The following is a 15,800-nucleotide window of genomic DNA, read 5'->3' as shown; positions in this document are numbered from 1 at the left end:
CAGATCAGAGCTGGAGTATATTTACAACAGCTTTTGATCCTTTTTGGCTGTACTAACTATAGGAGTGCAGTTTGTGAATATGAATGGGCTTACTCTTTTGAGGGTAGGTGCTTTTACCTCTCTAAATCCCTCCCTGATACTCCCTCAAAACCTCCTTACTCCACCGAAAACCCCAACCATTTTGCAGTACGTATTCCCCATTTTCCAGCCACTCTCCGAAACCTCCATCATTTACTACTAAAATATAGGCATAGGTGTGCAGGGATTTATTATTTTTTAGTTTTATATTGCGCTAGCTGGACCCGAAGGTATCAGAGCGCTTTACAAAAAATGAGAAATAGCATAACATAGCTTTACATAGGATGCATAAAAAGAAATAGAATAACGGGGCTCTGCATATAATTATAGATACTTAGATTCAAGAGCAATCATAAATAGAGATACAGAGAATCAGTAGACAAAAAAGGTGTGTTTACAGTATAAAGACTAATTAGAACCGCATAAATTAAAGGAGTGAATGACATATTAGACAGCTGAAACAATCAAATAACCAATTGTCACAAACGGTCTAGTCATGGAGAGAGTGAGATATTGGATCCTAGTTCAATTGGGTTGTGTGCTAAGGTATTTGTTGAGGAGAAGGAGTTTCTGGTCCCTTTTGAAGCACGAGATGGAGGGATTGCATCGGAGATCTCTAGTGAGTGTGTTCCATATCCTGGGTGTATTTCCAGAAAAAGAGTGAGTCTGGGTGGACTTCCTTTTCAGTTTGAGAGGCATGAGAAGAAGTGAGTTGGTGATTCTCAGAGTTCTAGTTCTTCCTGCTTTTGTAAGTTTATTGTCTAGATGGTGGGGTTTGTGGGTGATGCAGGCAGTATTGTAAATACATTGTCCTTCAATGGGAAGCCAGTTGAGGATCTTGAGGGCTAGTGTGATGTGTTCAAACCGTTTAACACCTGTTATGAGCCGGGCCGCCGTGTTTACAACTGACCTTAGGGGGGTGAAGTGACTTTAGAGCATCCCTGCGAATATGGAGTTCCCTTATTCCAGTTTCAAGAGGATTACAGATTGTACAACTGTCATGAAATCATTGGGGGAATGAATGGTTTAATTTTCTTGAGGTGTTTTAGTGTGTAAAGTGCTCCTTTGGCTGAGTTTTTGATGTGATCCTTTATTGACAAGTTCTTGTCCAGGGTGATGCCTAGCGACTTAACAGAGTTGGACAGGGTGAGGAAGCAATTTAGGGCATCCAGGTTCTTGAGCCAGTCTTGGATTGGTAGGTGGTTACTTTTAGGGAAGAACAGTATTAATTCAGTTGTGTTTGCATTCAACTTTAAGTGGTTCGAATGAAACCACGTTTGTATCTTGGTGAGGGTGGCATTGAGGTGTAGGATCTCACTAAGTGATTTGATTTTGTAGTAGAGTTGCATGTCATCATCATATAGGTGATATTTGACCCCTACTTGCTTCAGGATGATTGTAATGGGTTATATGAATAGATTGAAGAGGGAAGGGGGAGAGATTGAGTCCTGGACTACACCAAGAGTTACTTGTGTGGGTTTGGAGAGACAGGAGTTGACTTTAATTTGTTGTGATCGGTGTTGAAGGTAATATGTGAACCGTTTTAGTACTGTGCCGTTAATACCAGAGAGGATCTTAAGTTTTTCAAGTAATGCTGAGTGATTTACGGTGTCGAAAGCCATTATAGGTCAAGAAGGATAAGTAAACATGCTTCACCTTCATCTAAGGCTCTGTCTATGTCATCTGAGATATTGAGCATGGCAGTTGCTGTGCTACAGCCTTACCTGAATTCTTATTGGAAGGTGTCATGGCGGTAGAAATCACCTATATGTTGGTTAAGTTGTTGAAGAATACACTTCTCCATTGTTTTGGCTAGTAACAGGAGGTTGGAGATTGGTATGAGGTTGTTGAGATCATTAGGGTCTGCCCCTGTTTTTTTTATTATGGGTGTGATTTGTCCTAGTTGGAGGAAGTCAGGTACACAGCCTGAGGCGAGAGATCTCTGCAACAGGGGCAGAGATCGCTGCACAGAAAAGAAAAGCGAGGCAGAGGCGGTGACCTTCACATGGACGAATATGACCAACATTTTGTACTACTAATGTAGTACTACTAAACTTACTACAAATTGAAGTTTGTGAATATGCCCTATTGTGTTTGCAGAGGGGATGTCTATCCCCTGGCATACCGCTACGCTATGTAGAATTCGATAGGGAAGAAACAGGACCCCTTATCAAATGCCACATGATATTTTCAGATGTACACCTGGAAACCTGCACCTGGAGCTGCTTTACAGATATAAAACGTTGAATGTTTGCAAAAAGAATAACCCAAAGAAATGCACTCAGACACAGATGTGAAGCTCCGCTCCAACTTTAATTGATTTTTTCGTGAATACTACTAAGTCTGTCAGCTAAGATTTTGCGATAAGCAGTATCAAAGTTTCACATCATAAACTGTAGGACACTTTTATCCAGATGTTGAATTTCCTTAGAGTATATCTGATATTTTCTTACCTTTTGCAATTCTTGTACAGCTTTTCAACAGCATCCACAGTGACATCTTTGCAGAAACTGAGCTTTAGGCACTCTAGTGTTTTGTTACAATAGCTAGCCAGCAAGCAAACACTGTTGAAGAAAACAGCAAAAAACAAATTACCATTTGTTAACAATTGTGCACTGAACAACAATAAATATATAATTATACAGTAAAACTCACAATGACTAGGTCTTCATTGCTCTGCAATTCATGTTCCATATAGAAATCTAATATATATAAAATTGACAACTTAAACTGCAATTTGTGAAGCTTTCCCCTATCTCCTTTTTTAGTCACGCATTTACTAAGGATTTGTGCTGGTGCTTGTGTGATAAAGCAATGCAAAGTGTTGTGAAGTATAGCTGAGCGTTACAAACAACTACGAAGGATCAAATTTCACATGCAAAAGCTATTTTGTTCTGAAATTTGATCCTCTTGCTATGCCTACAGTGCTTCCTGCCATCCCCCTTTTAAAGTATGGAAGGGATCGTGTCTTTTGTAGCCCAGCACAAAAACCTTTGGATTAGGTGCAAACAAAATGTACTAAAACAGTGTGACCTTGCTTTGTATGCCAAAGAAAGGCAGGTGCAAGCAAGGTATCAAGGGGCATACTGTTTCACCTACTTATGTGTAACACGTGTGCTTTACCCTAAAGCACACAACTTACATGTTTGACCCCAGTGTTGAAGTCTACATAAAGCAGTTTGCACTGCTAGGTATATCATGGAAAGCACTAGACAAAACGGGGTCGGGAACAAGAAGAAAATCAAGGCTGAAGGGGGTGCTAGGCTCTCCATAATTGGCTAGTACTTCTCGAAAAAAAATGGTCACATTTCAAGAATGCCTCTGGAAGTCTAGAAGGACTGAACATGAAAGGTTGAGCAATGGCATTTATAGAATTGTATGGCAGTGCCTCCTTCATCCATTATGAACCATGAAAAACTACAATTCAGGAATTAACTGATATGATTCCATTATCACTCTGTAATGCCTGTGGCGGTGGCCCATCAGCCACAATAGGGACTTTACTGGGTCCCTCACTACTCTTGGATTTAGCTTTTAGGTGCCAGGCTGGCTTCATCCTCGTATAATGGACCCAAGGGTAGTGGTGAAGCTTGTGCTGAAGGTCAATACCATGGTAGTTTCAGATACTTTTGATACAGCTTATATGAATTCAGCGGTTGGCAATGATATTCAAACTTTGGAGAACGCTTTTGACAATCTGGTTACACAGCGCAACTGCTTTTGAAACACTGCTGAAACGGAAGCCTACATAGGCTCTAATTCTGTGTTAGGCTGGGCGAAATTTCTGCATGGAATTTCGCTCTGCCTGATTCAGGTAGGGTACGTTTTTCCACACTCAGTTTTTCAGGGTTTTCTGAGGACGCTATTTAAATGATCCAGCTGAAACAATTGCATGAGGCTTTGGCTGCAGCAGCTGAACAGACCTTCTCTTTTCCGCACCGCACTCCTGACCCCCCCACAGGACCCCACATACATTTACCATCTGCCAAAAGAAGGTGGTACATATACTTGTTAAAACATCATGGAACTGGGATTTCCTATGGTTTTATGACCAGAACAACGGCCCACACGGTAATTCTCTAAATTGTAATTGCATGGTACTGGTGAAGATTTTCCGACCACTACAAAGAAAGTTGCAATCTGACATACAGTGTTTTTTTTTCACCTAGCATACTTTACAAATGAGCATAACATCCTTAGCCATACTTGGAAGATGACAGCATCATAAACCATGGCAATTGCCATAACTCAGATTCTAAAAGCGTTGATCCATGAGCCTTACCACCTCCATTACCAGAATCTGAAGTTCTATTTACATTTATTTCTATCTCAAGAAATTCCTTTAGTGGCCTTCAAAAAGATTTTCCGGAGATCAAAAGAAATGTGCATTATTTTTAAATCAGTGGTAATGTAATTTTCTATTTTAACCTATGATCTTTCCTCAATGAAAAACTAAAAGTGGCAAGTGGTGTATTACATTAGTGGAAAAAAATAATTAATTGTTGTATAGCTTTTCAGCGTTCTGCAAATAAATGGGGAAATTGTTTGATAGAACTCACATGCTATTCTAGGTAATGAGTTATTGAATTTCAAGCACTCAAGACCTATTACATTATACTATCAAATGTATTCATGTAGTGGTTGAGACAGGTAGACCTGAAGAAAAAAATCATCATTTTTGTATCAAGGGTTACAAACTGAGTTGAAGTATATATTAGCAGAATAGTCAATTCTTTTACTAAATTTGCTGTACTTATAGATCTAGTTGTACAGTTAGATCATCGCTTGGGTGAATCAGAAAAGGAAAGCTGAGACTAAGCAGTTAGTAATATGGCCTAAGTCAGAACAAAATAAAACGTCAGGTGACTATTTCCCAAAAAAGGAGAAAGAAGACTCACATGGAAGTTATATTTGCACTGTGGTAGATTAGGGCATTTTATGAAGGAATATTGAAGTAAACCTACAATCTTCAAGTATCAATATAAGCTACAACCTGCAAAAAACTGGACTCCTTGTTAATGAAAGGAGCTTCCTTGTCAAGTGAAAAAAAGAAATCAGTTCCAAACTGGGTTGTGAGTACCTTGCAATGATTGGTGGCACACATAGACATGCCAATGAAAAGGACTTTGTAAGGTGTGCAGATAAAGAGTGTTTCAGGACTTTAGATTATGAATTCTCAGGGAAGCATATATATTATTATATTATATTATTATATTATTCTATTATATTAATGTATCAATATTTTTATAATATTTTAATATACAAACTCCGTTTTTCGCCTCAACTCCACCAGCTAACTCCCTTCATGATAAATTTTATCTTTTATATTCAGACTTTTTACTCTTTTCTTCCCCTCTTTTTTATTTTTAATTAGGATTGCGCCACTATCTCAATTACTACCATATCTGATTTTAATGGCCTGCCTTAAAGCATTTTTGAGCACTTTTTGCACCTTATTCGGGGATTTGCACTTACACTTAGCACCTTATCTTTTAGACCTAATCAATTTATCTATCTACCACCAAAATTGAGCCAAATATAATGTTTCCCTTGGTTCTAAGGAAGGGTTTGATTTAACATCTCACAATGTGTTTTTAGATTGTTTTGAATGTTTTTAAAATGATATTTAGAACATTTTTAACACAATGTTTTGATTTATACTCTCCTATTTATTGCATTTGTAAAACTGTTAAATCACAGGGTCTTATCTATCAAAACTCCAATTAACCGACATATATGTGTACTGTTTTTTAACGTATTTATACAGGAACTAATTCTTTTTATTAATACAAGAATTATAACAGTGACCCAGGCTGTCTTATGGCATTTAAGCCGGGATTGTAGCACACCTGAGTTACATATAAGACACACAATTAGTGTCTCTTTGCTTATTTGTATATATTAAGCATCACATAATGGTCCATATTGTTTTAACTAATGTCGGTATAAAAACAATGTGTTTGTTAATCACAAATGTGAAAGGCCCTGTTACATACATGATTTATAAGCATTATGCTTCCATTATTGATTTGGTGGTAAAAACAGCGTATAGTCTGTCTTCACGGTCTATTTTGCACTAGCACTGTATAAAAAGGGAAAAAAAAGTCAAGAGCATGTCATGTGATCAAGGGCTTACGGGCCCGAAACGCGTCATGGCGGCATTTACTGCGGGAAAATAAATTAATCAAGCACAAAGGTTGGTGTCCGTTTCCTACTTCGGAAGGTCAAGCAGTGTGATTCTGCCGTGTCAGTTGGATTTCGACGATATATATATATATATATATATATATATATATATATATATATATATATATATATATATATATATCTTAATTTTGCTGAATCTTCACAGATGCCAAAGATTAAGAAAAAGTTCCAGAAAAAGGTAAGGCAGCTAATTGTTCTTGTTTGCTTTAATGCCAAGTACCTTTTCATACACAGGAGCACACTCTCGGTCTCACAATCAGAAACCCCCACTCCAGTCCCATGTGAATACCTATGCATCACTATATCGTGCATACCCTGACTGGTCTGCAAACTACATACATTCTACCAGCCCCAGGAGACAATCTTCCCTTCATTGAGCACTTAATGGAAATCATCTCTTCCAATGACGACTCTCTAGTGTTCCCAATCTTCCTGAGAGACTTTAACCTACACTGGTCTAACCCTAATGATCACGTAGTGAATTGTCTCAAATCCTTCCTTTTGGATCAAAAACTGACACAATTCTGTGATAGCTCAACTCACAACATGGGTGAAATTCTGGATTTCATAATAACCAAAGGTAAAAACATCACACTGGACTCCATTACCCTATGCAATTGGTCCGACCACTACTACATTCTCTTCTTCATCAACAGGAAGGTGTTGGTAAAGGGGGTCCAGCCCATGAAAATGAAGGAATGGAAAAGGAACCTCCGAAATATAAACACTGAAGAACTAGCTACCCGTTGCAAAAATGCCTTGTCCTCACAAGCAGACTTCAAGAATGTACAAATCCTCACTGATGTTTTATATAATTTGTCTCTATCTCTAGTATAATGGATGCTATTGCCCCTTTACAGCATAAAAATGCCTCCCACAAAATTTCCAAACCTTGATTCATCTCCAACCTAAACTCGGAACGCTGTAAGCTGAGGGCGGCCGAAAGATCATGGAGATCCATGCCTTCCACCGAACAGTTAGACATTCTTAGAGCTATAAGGAATTCTTACAACAAAAAAGTCAAGACTGCAAAAACCGACTTCTTCAGATCCCAACTCAATCAAGCTAACACCTGCCCTAAGAAACTATTTGAACTCTTTAAACAACAATCGGTCAAGGCATCCAACGGTCATGACCTTGGTGATGGCTCTCCTACATGTGATGATTAAGCCGCCTTCTTCTCCCACAAAACTAAAAGAATCAATTTAGACATTGAATCAAAGAGGGCACTTCTCCCAATACATAAAACCACGGTCCCACCTACCCACCAAGAGCCACTCATCCCCCCTAGTTTAAGCCTCAAAAACAATGCATCCTGGCACACCTTTACTTACCTTAACGAAAGTGAAATTTACAACAGCCTCCTTGCAATCAATCCGTCTAACCACTTCAGTGACCCTCTTCCACCTTCCATCTTCAAGGAAATAAAAGCCTCCATCCTCCCCTTATGGTCCAAGATCGTCAATGCTTCACTAGTGCAAGTCACGATCCCCGGCTGTCTAAAAGCAGCATAGGTCTCCCCTATCCTAAAGAAACCTAACTCAGACAGTCCTGATCTGAACAACTTCCGTCCCATTTCCAACATCCACACTTCTTGAAAAATGTGTGCTAATTGAACTCTGCTCACACATAGAGAAATTCCAACTGTTGGATCATCATCAATCTGGCTTCAGGAAAGGGCACAGCGCTGAATCGGCACTCCCGCACATCACGAATGACATTTTAAATTTCTAGATCAAAATGAATCCTGCTTATTGATCCTCCTCGATTTATCTTCTGCCTTTGACACTGTGAACGACATCTAACTACTATCTACTCTGGAACACAGGATGGGACTTTCCGGATCGGTATTGAAGTGGTTAACTTCCTTCCTTCAAAACAGATCCCAAAGGTTAAAGATTAATCAATCTCTTTCCCAGCCACGTATAGTAACTATGGGGGTTCCACGGGGGTTCCAAAGTGGTCCGCCCTATCATCCATACTGTTTAATTTATTCTTGGAACTGTTAGCAAATGCCTTGAACTCCGCGAACATTCTTTTTCATATCTGTGCGGACGACACTCAACTCTATCTGAAAATCACCTCCCAGAAGACATCATCTCACTCAACTCAATCCTGATGAACACACAAAACTGGCTCACGGACAACTACCTCATGCTCAACAAATCCAAAACCGAATTCCTTCTCATCGCTCCCCCTAATCACATTCCCAAGACTGACTTTCAGATGAAACACCTCACAGCCTTCAACCGTTCTCCCCACATTATTGAGTCAGCTAAATGGCTCGGAATTACACTAGACTTGTACTTGAATATGAAGAACTATATCAGCAATGCAACCAAGGGAGCTAAACATGAGTTGAGTAAACTAAGGAATCTCAAACCATTTCTTCCACAGAAAGACTTCAAATTGGCGGTACAAGCTTTAGTTTTGCCAAGACTAGACTACGGTAGTTCCACGCTATGTGGTCTCCCCAAACTGAGCATGGCCCCTCTAAGGGCTTCCCTTAATGCCGCAGCTAGGCTGATTACCAGGACAAAAAGAAAAGAACACATTTCCCCAGCCCTAAAATCCCTAAAATGGTTACCATACGAGGCCAGAATTTACCTAAAATTTGCCTGCATGGCGCACAAAGCCCTTCACTTCAAGACCCCCATCTATCTGGCTCAAAAACTAGAACTATCAGGGGGATGCAGAGCATCACAAAGTGCAAGTACAATGCTCCTGAAGCCACAGCTTTTCCACAAAAAGAGATTGAGTAACAAAGCCTTCTCTGGCATTGCCCCAAAGATTTGGAACTCTCTTCCTCCGGAAATCCATACAATCTCCTCGACCGCTGCCTTAAAAAAAGTGAAAAAAATCCTAATGCTCAAGTTCCGGCCCGAATAGGCCTTGACTAGTAGACTACATTACTGCCCTCTATTTGGTCTTCTTGATTAACTTTGGACATGATTATATACCCGGGAATAACATTGTTCAGAATGCTTTGTACATACATATGTTTGGATGTTCCTCACCCATTGCTGTATCCACCCTACCCTTATGTGAAGAGTTCTGACACCTACAGGAGTCCAATTTTATGCAAATCGATTTTGAGACTTCATAAGGAAGGGCTTATATTCCTGCAATCCCTGGGCTTGCAGGAATTGTGTTATTCATTATTAAATTTGATAAAAACTGCCTTTTATATTCGGAAGCGGAATGGGTGTTAATGTAAATGAATTTCAAATTATATGCACTGTTTTCTTCTGACCTATGTTATTATCCATAAGGATATATGCTATTGAACATTTTGACATTGTATGTTTTTTTCCTGTGTTATGCTTTTATGGCCTTTTGGTTGTATAAAGTTTATTTGACTTTGACTTCATCATGTTCCAAGGGGGCTGAAGATGACAGTTGAAATCAAGCTGAGGAAAGGTGTGAGGCATGCGGAAGGGTGAAGCTACAGTTCAAATAAATAACCCATTTACATCACAATGTGCTCCTGCTTAATTGTTCTTCCGTATGCTACAAAAACTGGCGAAAAGGATGGGGTAACCAGAATTCTATTCAATATTTGTAATCATTTACAATTAAAACATTTCTCTTCAGTTTGCTTTTGAAAACCAAAAGCAAATTGGAGTGGTCGAATAACACCTCTGTAGTATTTGAAGCTATTAAGAAAGACATTTGTGATGACCAGCCCCTGCATGGTGTTGATCCATTTTGGAAAAGCATTATTAAAACTGATGCAACCAACAAGGAGTTGGGAGCAGGTCTTAGTCAGCATGATTGTAAGGATAACAAGGTCGTTGTTGCCTTTGCTCTGTGCTCCTTATCTTCCACAGAAGAAAGATATTCAGTGAGGCTTTGGGTTATATGTGGGCGGCAGAACATGTTCAATCTTTTGTGTGGGTACCTGAATTCTTAATCAGGACTGCCCATAAGCCTTTATTGAATGTTTTGACCACAGAGGGAATGATAAAGGCTTCTTCTCAGATTATCTTTGTGCCTACAAGATTACAATTTTACTGTGCAATGCTTCATTGGGGTTAACAATTGCATTTCAGATTTTTTGAGTAAATTACTGAATCCGATTCATGAGAGTCCAATGATTTGTGAGCCGATTTTCAAGTTGCAAGTGTGAATCAGCGTGAACTATGTGGCTTGAGGCATTGGTGAAAAACAGTGTATTCAAACATGTGAAGTGTTTTGTGATGTCCGGCTTGTTCAAAACATAACAAAAAAAACATTTTTAAAAATTGCTAAGAACTTAAGAGTATTTCGAGAAGTTCATTGTGAAATATTTGAAGAAGGTGATATTTTGCCTTGAAGTACACCTTGAAGGGCAAAATAATTAAGGTCTTGTGTCGGTGCCCTGGTTTAGATATTGACGTTTTGCTTCAAGTGAGACATTGTTTTGAATGTTGAACGCCCTGCTATGCCTTGGAACACAGTGAGTGTTGATGTTATGGACTCACTGAAAAAAACTTTGGTGAGAGCTGGTATTTAATTGTATTGATTGATCACTTTTCTAAATGTGTGGAGCTTGGTGTGACAGAGAGGTTAGATTCGGAATCTGTTTTCAGATTTTTGGAAGGATTATTTGTAAGTGAAGGTTTGCATTAGAAAATTATTTCTGACAATGGTACACAATTTGTATCTGGGTTAGTCAAACATTATTTAAGGAGAAAAGGCATTTTAGAGTAAGCCACTTCGCTTTATTATCATCCTGCTGCACATGGTGCACCGGAATGATTTAATTATTGATTAATGGAGTAATACAGTTGGCCAATGGAAATCTCAAGGATTGGGTCTTGGAGATTAACAATGGAGTGGAATTACAGAGTACCACCTTCTGTAACCGATTATAGTCATTTTCTCAATATGCATAATAGGGACCCATACACTAAGGATGATGTGTTGTGAAAGCCTATAAATGGCAAAGTAGAGTTGTCACTGGAACAGGTTGGCAGAAATATAAAAAAACGAAACAATTTACAAAGATTAATATCACAAAAAACACAAGGTTAAGAATTCGCGCTTAGACGTTGGGCAGCGTGTTGAGGTCAAAGAATGTAAGCATGTCTCTAAAGATAAAAGTAAGTTCATGGGATCCTATCAAGTTATTGATGTCCTAAAGGCAGTGCCACATGATTTATGAGATTCTGTGGCCGCGGCGATTTTCACATAATTGTGTATATTCACTGCAGTTGCCACATAATTCATCATCTGCTGCATAAACTGTAGATTTTACCATAAAAATTTGTTTCTAGTTCTAACGGATCAAAAGTTACAAAAAATATGGTGACTCGGTTTCCTGCGCACCGGAAAACACTTTTGCAATGTCTGACTGGTCATCTTTAAGTTGCTTATTGCTGTATTTGGATGTTAAATTGTTAGCAATTCTACTCTCATACACTATTACGAGGTTTTAAAATGACAATATAATGAAGTAATACTGTCACAAATTGTGTTAGACTATGCCGCATAATTTGCCTTTTCTTGTCTCATAATTTGTTCAACCCTGCCTCATAATGTGGTCCTCCTCTGCCGCATAATTCCAGTGGCCCTGCCGAAAGGACGCTGCTAGGCTTGAAAATGGAGCGGTGTGGAATTTGACTGACCTCTCCTACCAGAGGAAATGTGGGTATGGGACATTTGCAAAAAGATGCTAGCTTTGATGATAATTTGGGCGGGGTCAGGTCGTCAAGAAATTTAAATGCGGATAACGGTTGTGCTGAAGTAATGGAGCACAGAAGGAGAATTGCAGTCTGGAAGCCAACGAGTGTTTCTAATTATGGTCATGTGAAGTTAATGACAGAACAGATGATAATGGGGCACAAGGACGTGAAAGCTCAGGTGGTGTTGACAATACAAACGGTGTTCAGGAGAGGAGGGTTCCAGATGTCCGGTGTTACTTATTACTAAATTTCAAGATCAATTCACTGAATTTGTGTGAAAAAAACTAGATGGTATGGAATCCTTTGTTTTTATTGTCACATATTGACTTGTGTATTTCAAGATTTTTATTATTTTGCATTTATTATATGATTATATTTTATTTGTATTTATTATATATTGTCTGTTAAGTGGAAATGATGGTGTAGTGTTGCTCTTCCTCCTCAAGCTTCTTTATAATGTTAAGATTCACTGACGTCATCTTGTTTCCAAGGAGCTGGAGGTGACATTTTCAGTCAGGCAGTGGTGAAGAGCAATGTATGTGGAGCAGCGTAGCTGTGGTTTAAATTAAAAAGCCATTTAAATCACAACGTGCTTAACTCTTTCCTTCAAACGCTACAAAAATCCCACTGTGTGATGCAGGGCCTGCCATTGCTTTAGGAGCTATGATGAACAGTCTTCTGCTGGCAGTGATAAATTTGTAAATAAATAAGTGCCAGGGTTCTCGTCAGTAGGCCACTGTGACTTGCACTACACATTGCCACTGCCATGTTGCCAATGATAGTAACAACACAACCTTTAACTATCACACTCCTACATGTCTGACAATTCCGACTATTCCAGGCCCCCAGAGCTATAAGATTGGCTAGGGTGGCAGGTAAAAGCCAGTTTTAATGTATATTTAAATTAATAATTAACTGTTGTGGTCATCTCTAAATTAGCCTGACACGCCACCTTGTGGCAGACTGGTACAAAAGGGGGTGGTGATGGGCAGAGCATCAGAACCAATCAAACACTCACACCCAGTCAACAGATCTGGGTTTGATCCATCACCGTTCTTTAGCCCACTTTGCCACCCCAGTTCAGACATGGCCATATGCAAATCAGTCTGACCCTGTGCCTCATGGGAACAGCCCAGCCCGAACTGCCAAGCCATGCCTTCCCTGGACCGGAAACAAGCTTCCTAGGACCGGTTTCTGGCATTTCAGCCGTTTTCAGCCAGGCTTGCTTGAATCCAGTGGCAAAGTGAGCAAGGGACTCACGTCTGAGCATACCCTGCCAACTTATGGCGAACAAAGCTGTACAAAAGGGGGTGGTGATGGACGGAGCATCAGAACCAATCAAACACTCACACCCAGTCAACAGATCTGGGTTTGATCCATCACCGTTCTTTAGCCCACTCTGCCACCCCAGTTCAGACATGGCCATATGCAAATGGCAGACTGTCACAAGTGCTGATGTTGACAATTAAGTGATGGTGCCAAGCACTGGAAACCACCGGCTCAAATTAAGTACATCTATCAAACAAAGAGTTTTGCTTCAATGCTCTAAACCAAATAACCGGATGCGCTGTCCATCAAACATGCAGCTTGTGTATTTTACCAGTCACTCCGTTTTTCTGAAACTGCCTTTATAGTGCAAAGACCTTGGATATACATAAATTAGTGGAGGTCGAGCAAAAGAGGTATTTGATGACAAATATATCTGATTGACAACCTCGCCATAGTTGAACATGCAACCACGTAAAATCTGATTTCTCCTAAACTGTGATTCAGCCGCAGTCCATGCAGGTAACAGTGGTGGGGCTGGGTGGGGGGGTATTTCGAGGGACGATGCCAAGGGGAAATTAAATAAATAATTCATTTACCCTCGGCATCGTCCCTCGAAATCCCCCCACCCGGCCCCACTGCTCCACCACTGTTACCTGCACGGACCGCGGCTGCTGTGATTGATCATTGCTTTGCAGTGTTATGAATTATGTGGTAATATTGATCTGTTTTGAGAATACCAACAAAACTCTTATGATATAAGCATGCTGTACCGTAGACAAGTATATATAAATAACTGTAATGAGGTCCAGCAGCTTACCTGAATTGCCCAACAAGAACATTTGTATCTTTCCTTCAAATACCAGATGTGAATAGTTTGCAAATTAAACACCCCACACTTTGGTTAATATGAGTGAATGAAGACCACTAGTGTGCTTTGCTTTGATCAACTGAGTAGTCGGAAAGTTGGATTAATAAATGCATGAACATATATCAGAAAATCACTTTAGTGGGACTGAAACCAAATATGGGATATTGTGGAAGGTTTCTTTTATTAACAGAACTAGATCCTGAACAGTAACAACCTTATGGTTATTGGCCATAAGATCCAAGTAACCTGAGGTTACTCTCTCTGGTACTGCCATAATAGTATCAGAGAGAGACATGGTCCTTATAAAAAGCCCAATGCAAAATTAGGAGTTAAAATCTCAAAGCTAAATTGGATTATATCCTGGTTTAGCATTTTGTGAATAAATATGAGCCTCAAATCACAGTTTACTTTGCTATATTTTATTTTGCGTATTTGTAGAGGGTGAACACTCTTCCCCAAAGGGATATCACAGCGCTATTACTGCCATACATTCAGTCAGCAAGAATACTAGGGAAGGAGTAGCTTAGTAGATAAGGTCCTTTAATCTGGGAAAAGCCATGTTTTCGTTTTTTTCTTTAATCTAAAATAGTCCTCAGTATGGTGGAAATCCAAAGGAAGTAAATTTCATTGGGCTCCAGCCCGATAGGTAAAAGAAGGTCCTCCGGCTCTCACTTTCCTGATGCATTTTGTTTTTGCAACAGCTAGATCTCAGATTTCTGGTGGGCTGAGTGAATTCCACCTTCAATCTGAGAATCATAATCAGAGGACTGGAGTCATGAAGAGCCCTGTAAGCATGGCAGAGAAGCTTGAATTTCGATCTCTTTCATACGGGCAGCCAATGCAGGATTTTTTAGACAGGTGGACACAGAGCTATATCTGTCTTTGTTGCAGATGAGTTTCGTTGCTGCATTCTGAACCACCTGCAAACTGGTAAACAGATATTGTAGATTATAGTGGGGGTTGGTGGTGAACTCTGCTCCGCTGGCAGAGTTTGTAGAGTTTTTGACTCTCCGTGCTCCGCTTGGAGCACAGAGTCCGGCCAAAACTCTGCAACCGCCAGAGGAGCAGAGTTTACTTGCCTGCCAGCACTCACCCCTTATTTGACTGCCCTGTGAATGGAGGCTAGCGTTTTAGATCCTCATTGCAACCCAAATGGCTGTGGTCCCCCTTCTATGTTTGATCATTATGATGACTCCCCCTTTTTCATCACCTTATCCGCCACCCTCTCCTATTCCGTAATTCTCATTGGGTAAAACAAAAAGTGGTCCCTCTCATTTCTATCTGATATTTGTAGAACAGCCCATTTGGGTTGGAGAGGAGGATTTGGACTCTGGTCTGTCCAGTTCACCATTTAAACAGCCCTCCCGGTGAACAAGATGGATCACTGAGGATCAATTTAATAGACTGATAAGCCAAAACCCATGAGGGGGTGGAAAATCTATGATCAATAACAGTAGTCATGAGCAAATAATGAAAATGATCAACCTTAAAAAGAAATTAATTAGGATGGAACTCCATGCTGATTTTTTAATCGAATATTTAAAAGCAGAAGTAATACCTATAGGACTACGCATCAGAAATGAACCTGGGCTCTTTAATGAAAACCAAACATTTCTAGAGGTTTGGACACACGTAGCCAACCGTTTCAGTAGGGATTGGCTCATTTTAATTATAGAAACTGCACAAGAAGTTATGATTATTGAACATAAACA

At 39.7% G+C, this 15,800-nt stretch overlaps 1 protein-coding gene across 1 annotated transcript in view; it reads right to left on the bottom strand.

The window, feature by feature from the left end:
• LOC146866082 (uncharacterized) overlaps positions 1–15,800 on the bottom strand; it is a 666,825-nt gene that overhangs the window by 17,185 nt on the left and 633,840 nt on the right. The window contains exon 14 of the mRNA XM_085633172.1: positions 2,532–2,642. Coding sequence (XP_085489298.1) covers positions 2,532–2,642 — 111 coding nt within the window. The remainder of the gene's footprint in view (positions 1–2,531; positions 2,643–15,800) is intronic.

The sequence above is a fragment of the Triturus cristatus genome, chromosome 2_1, assembly GCF_964204655.1.
Source record: "Triturus cristatus chromosome 2_1, aTriCri1.1, whole genome shotgun sequence".
NCBI lineage: Eukaryota > Metazoa > Chordata > Amphibia > Caudata > Salamandridae > Triturus > Triturus cristatus.
The sequence above is the reverse complement of the archived record's forward strand: the minus strand, read 5'-3'. Positions and strand labels throughout refer to the sequence as shown.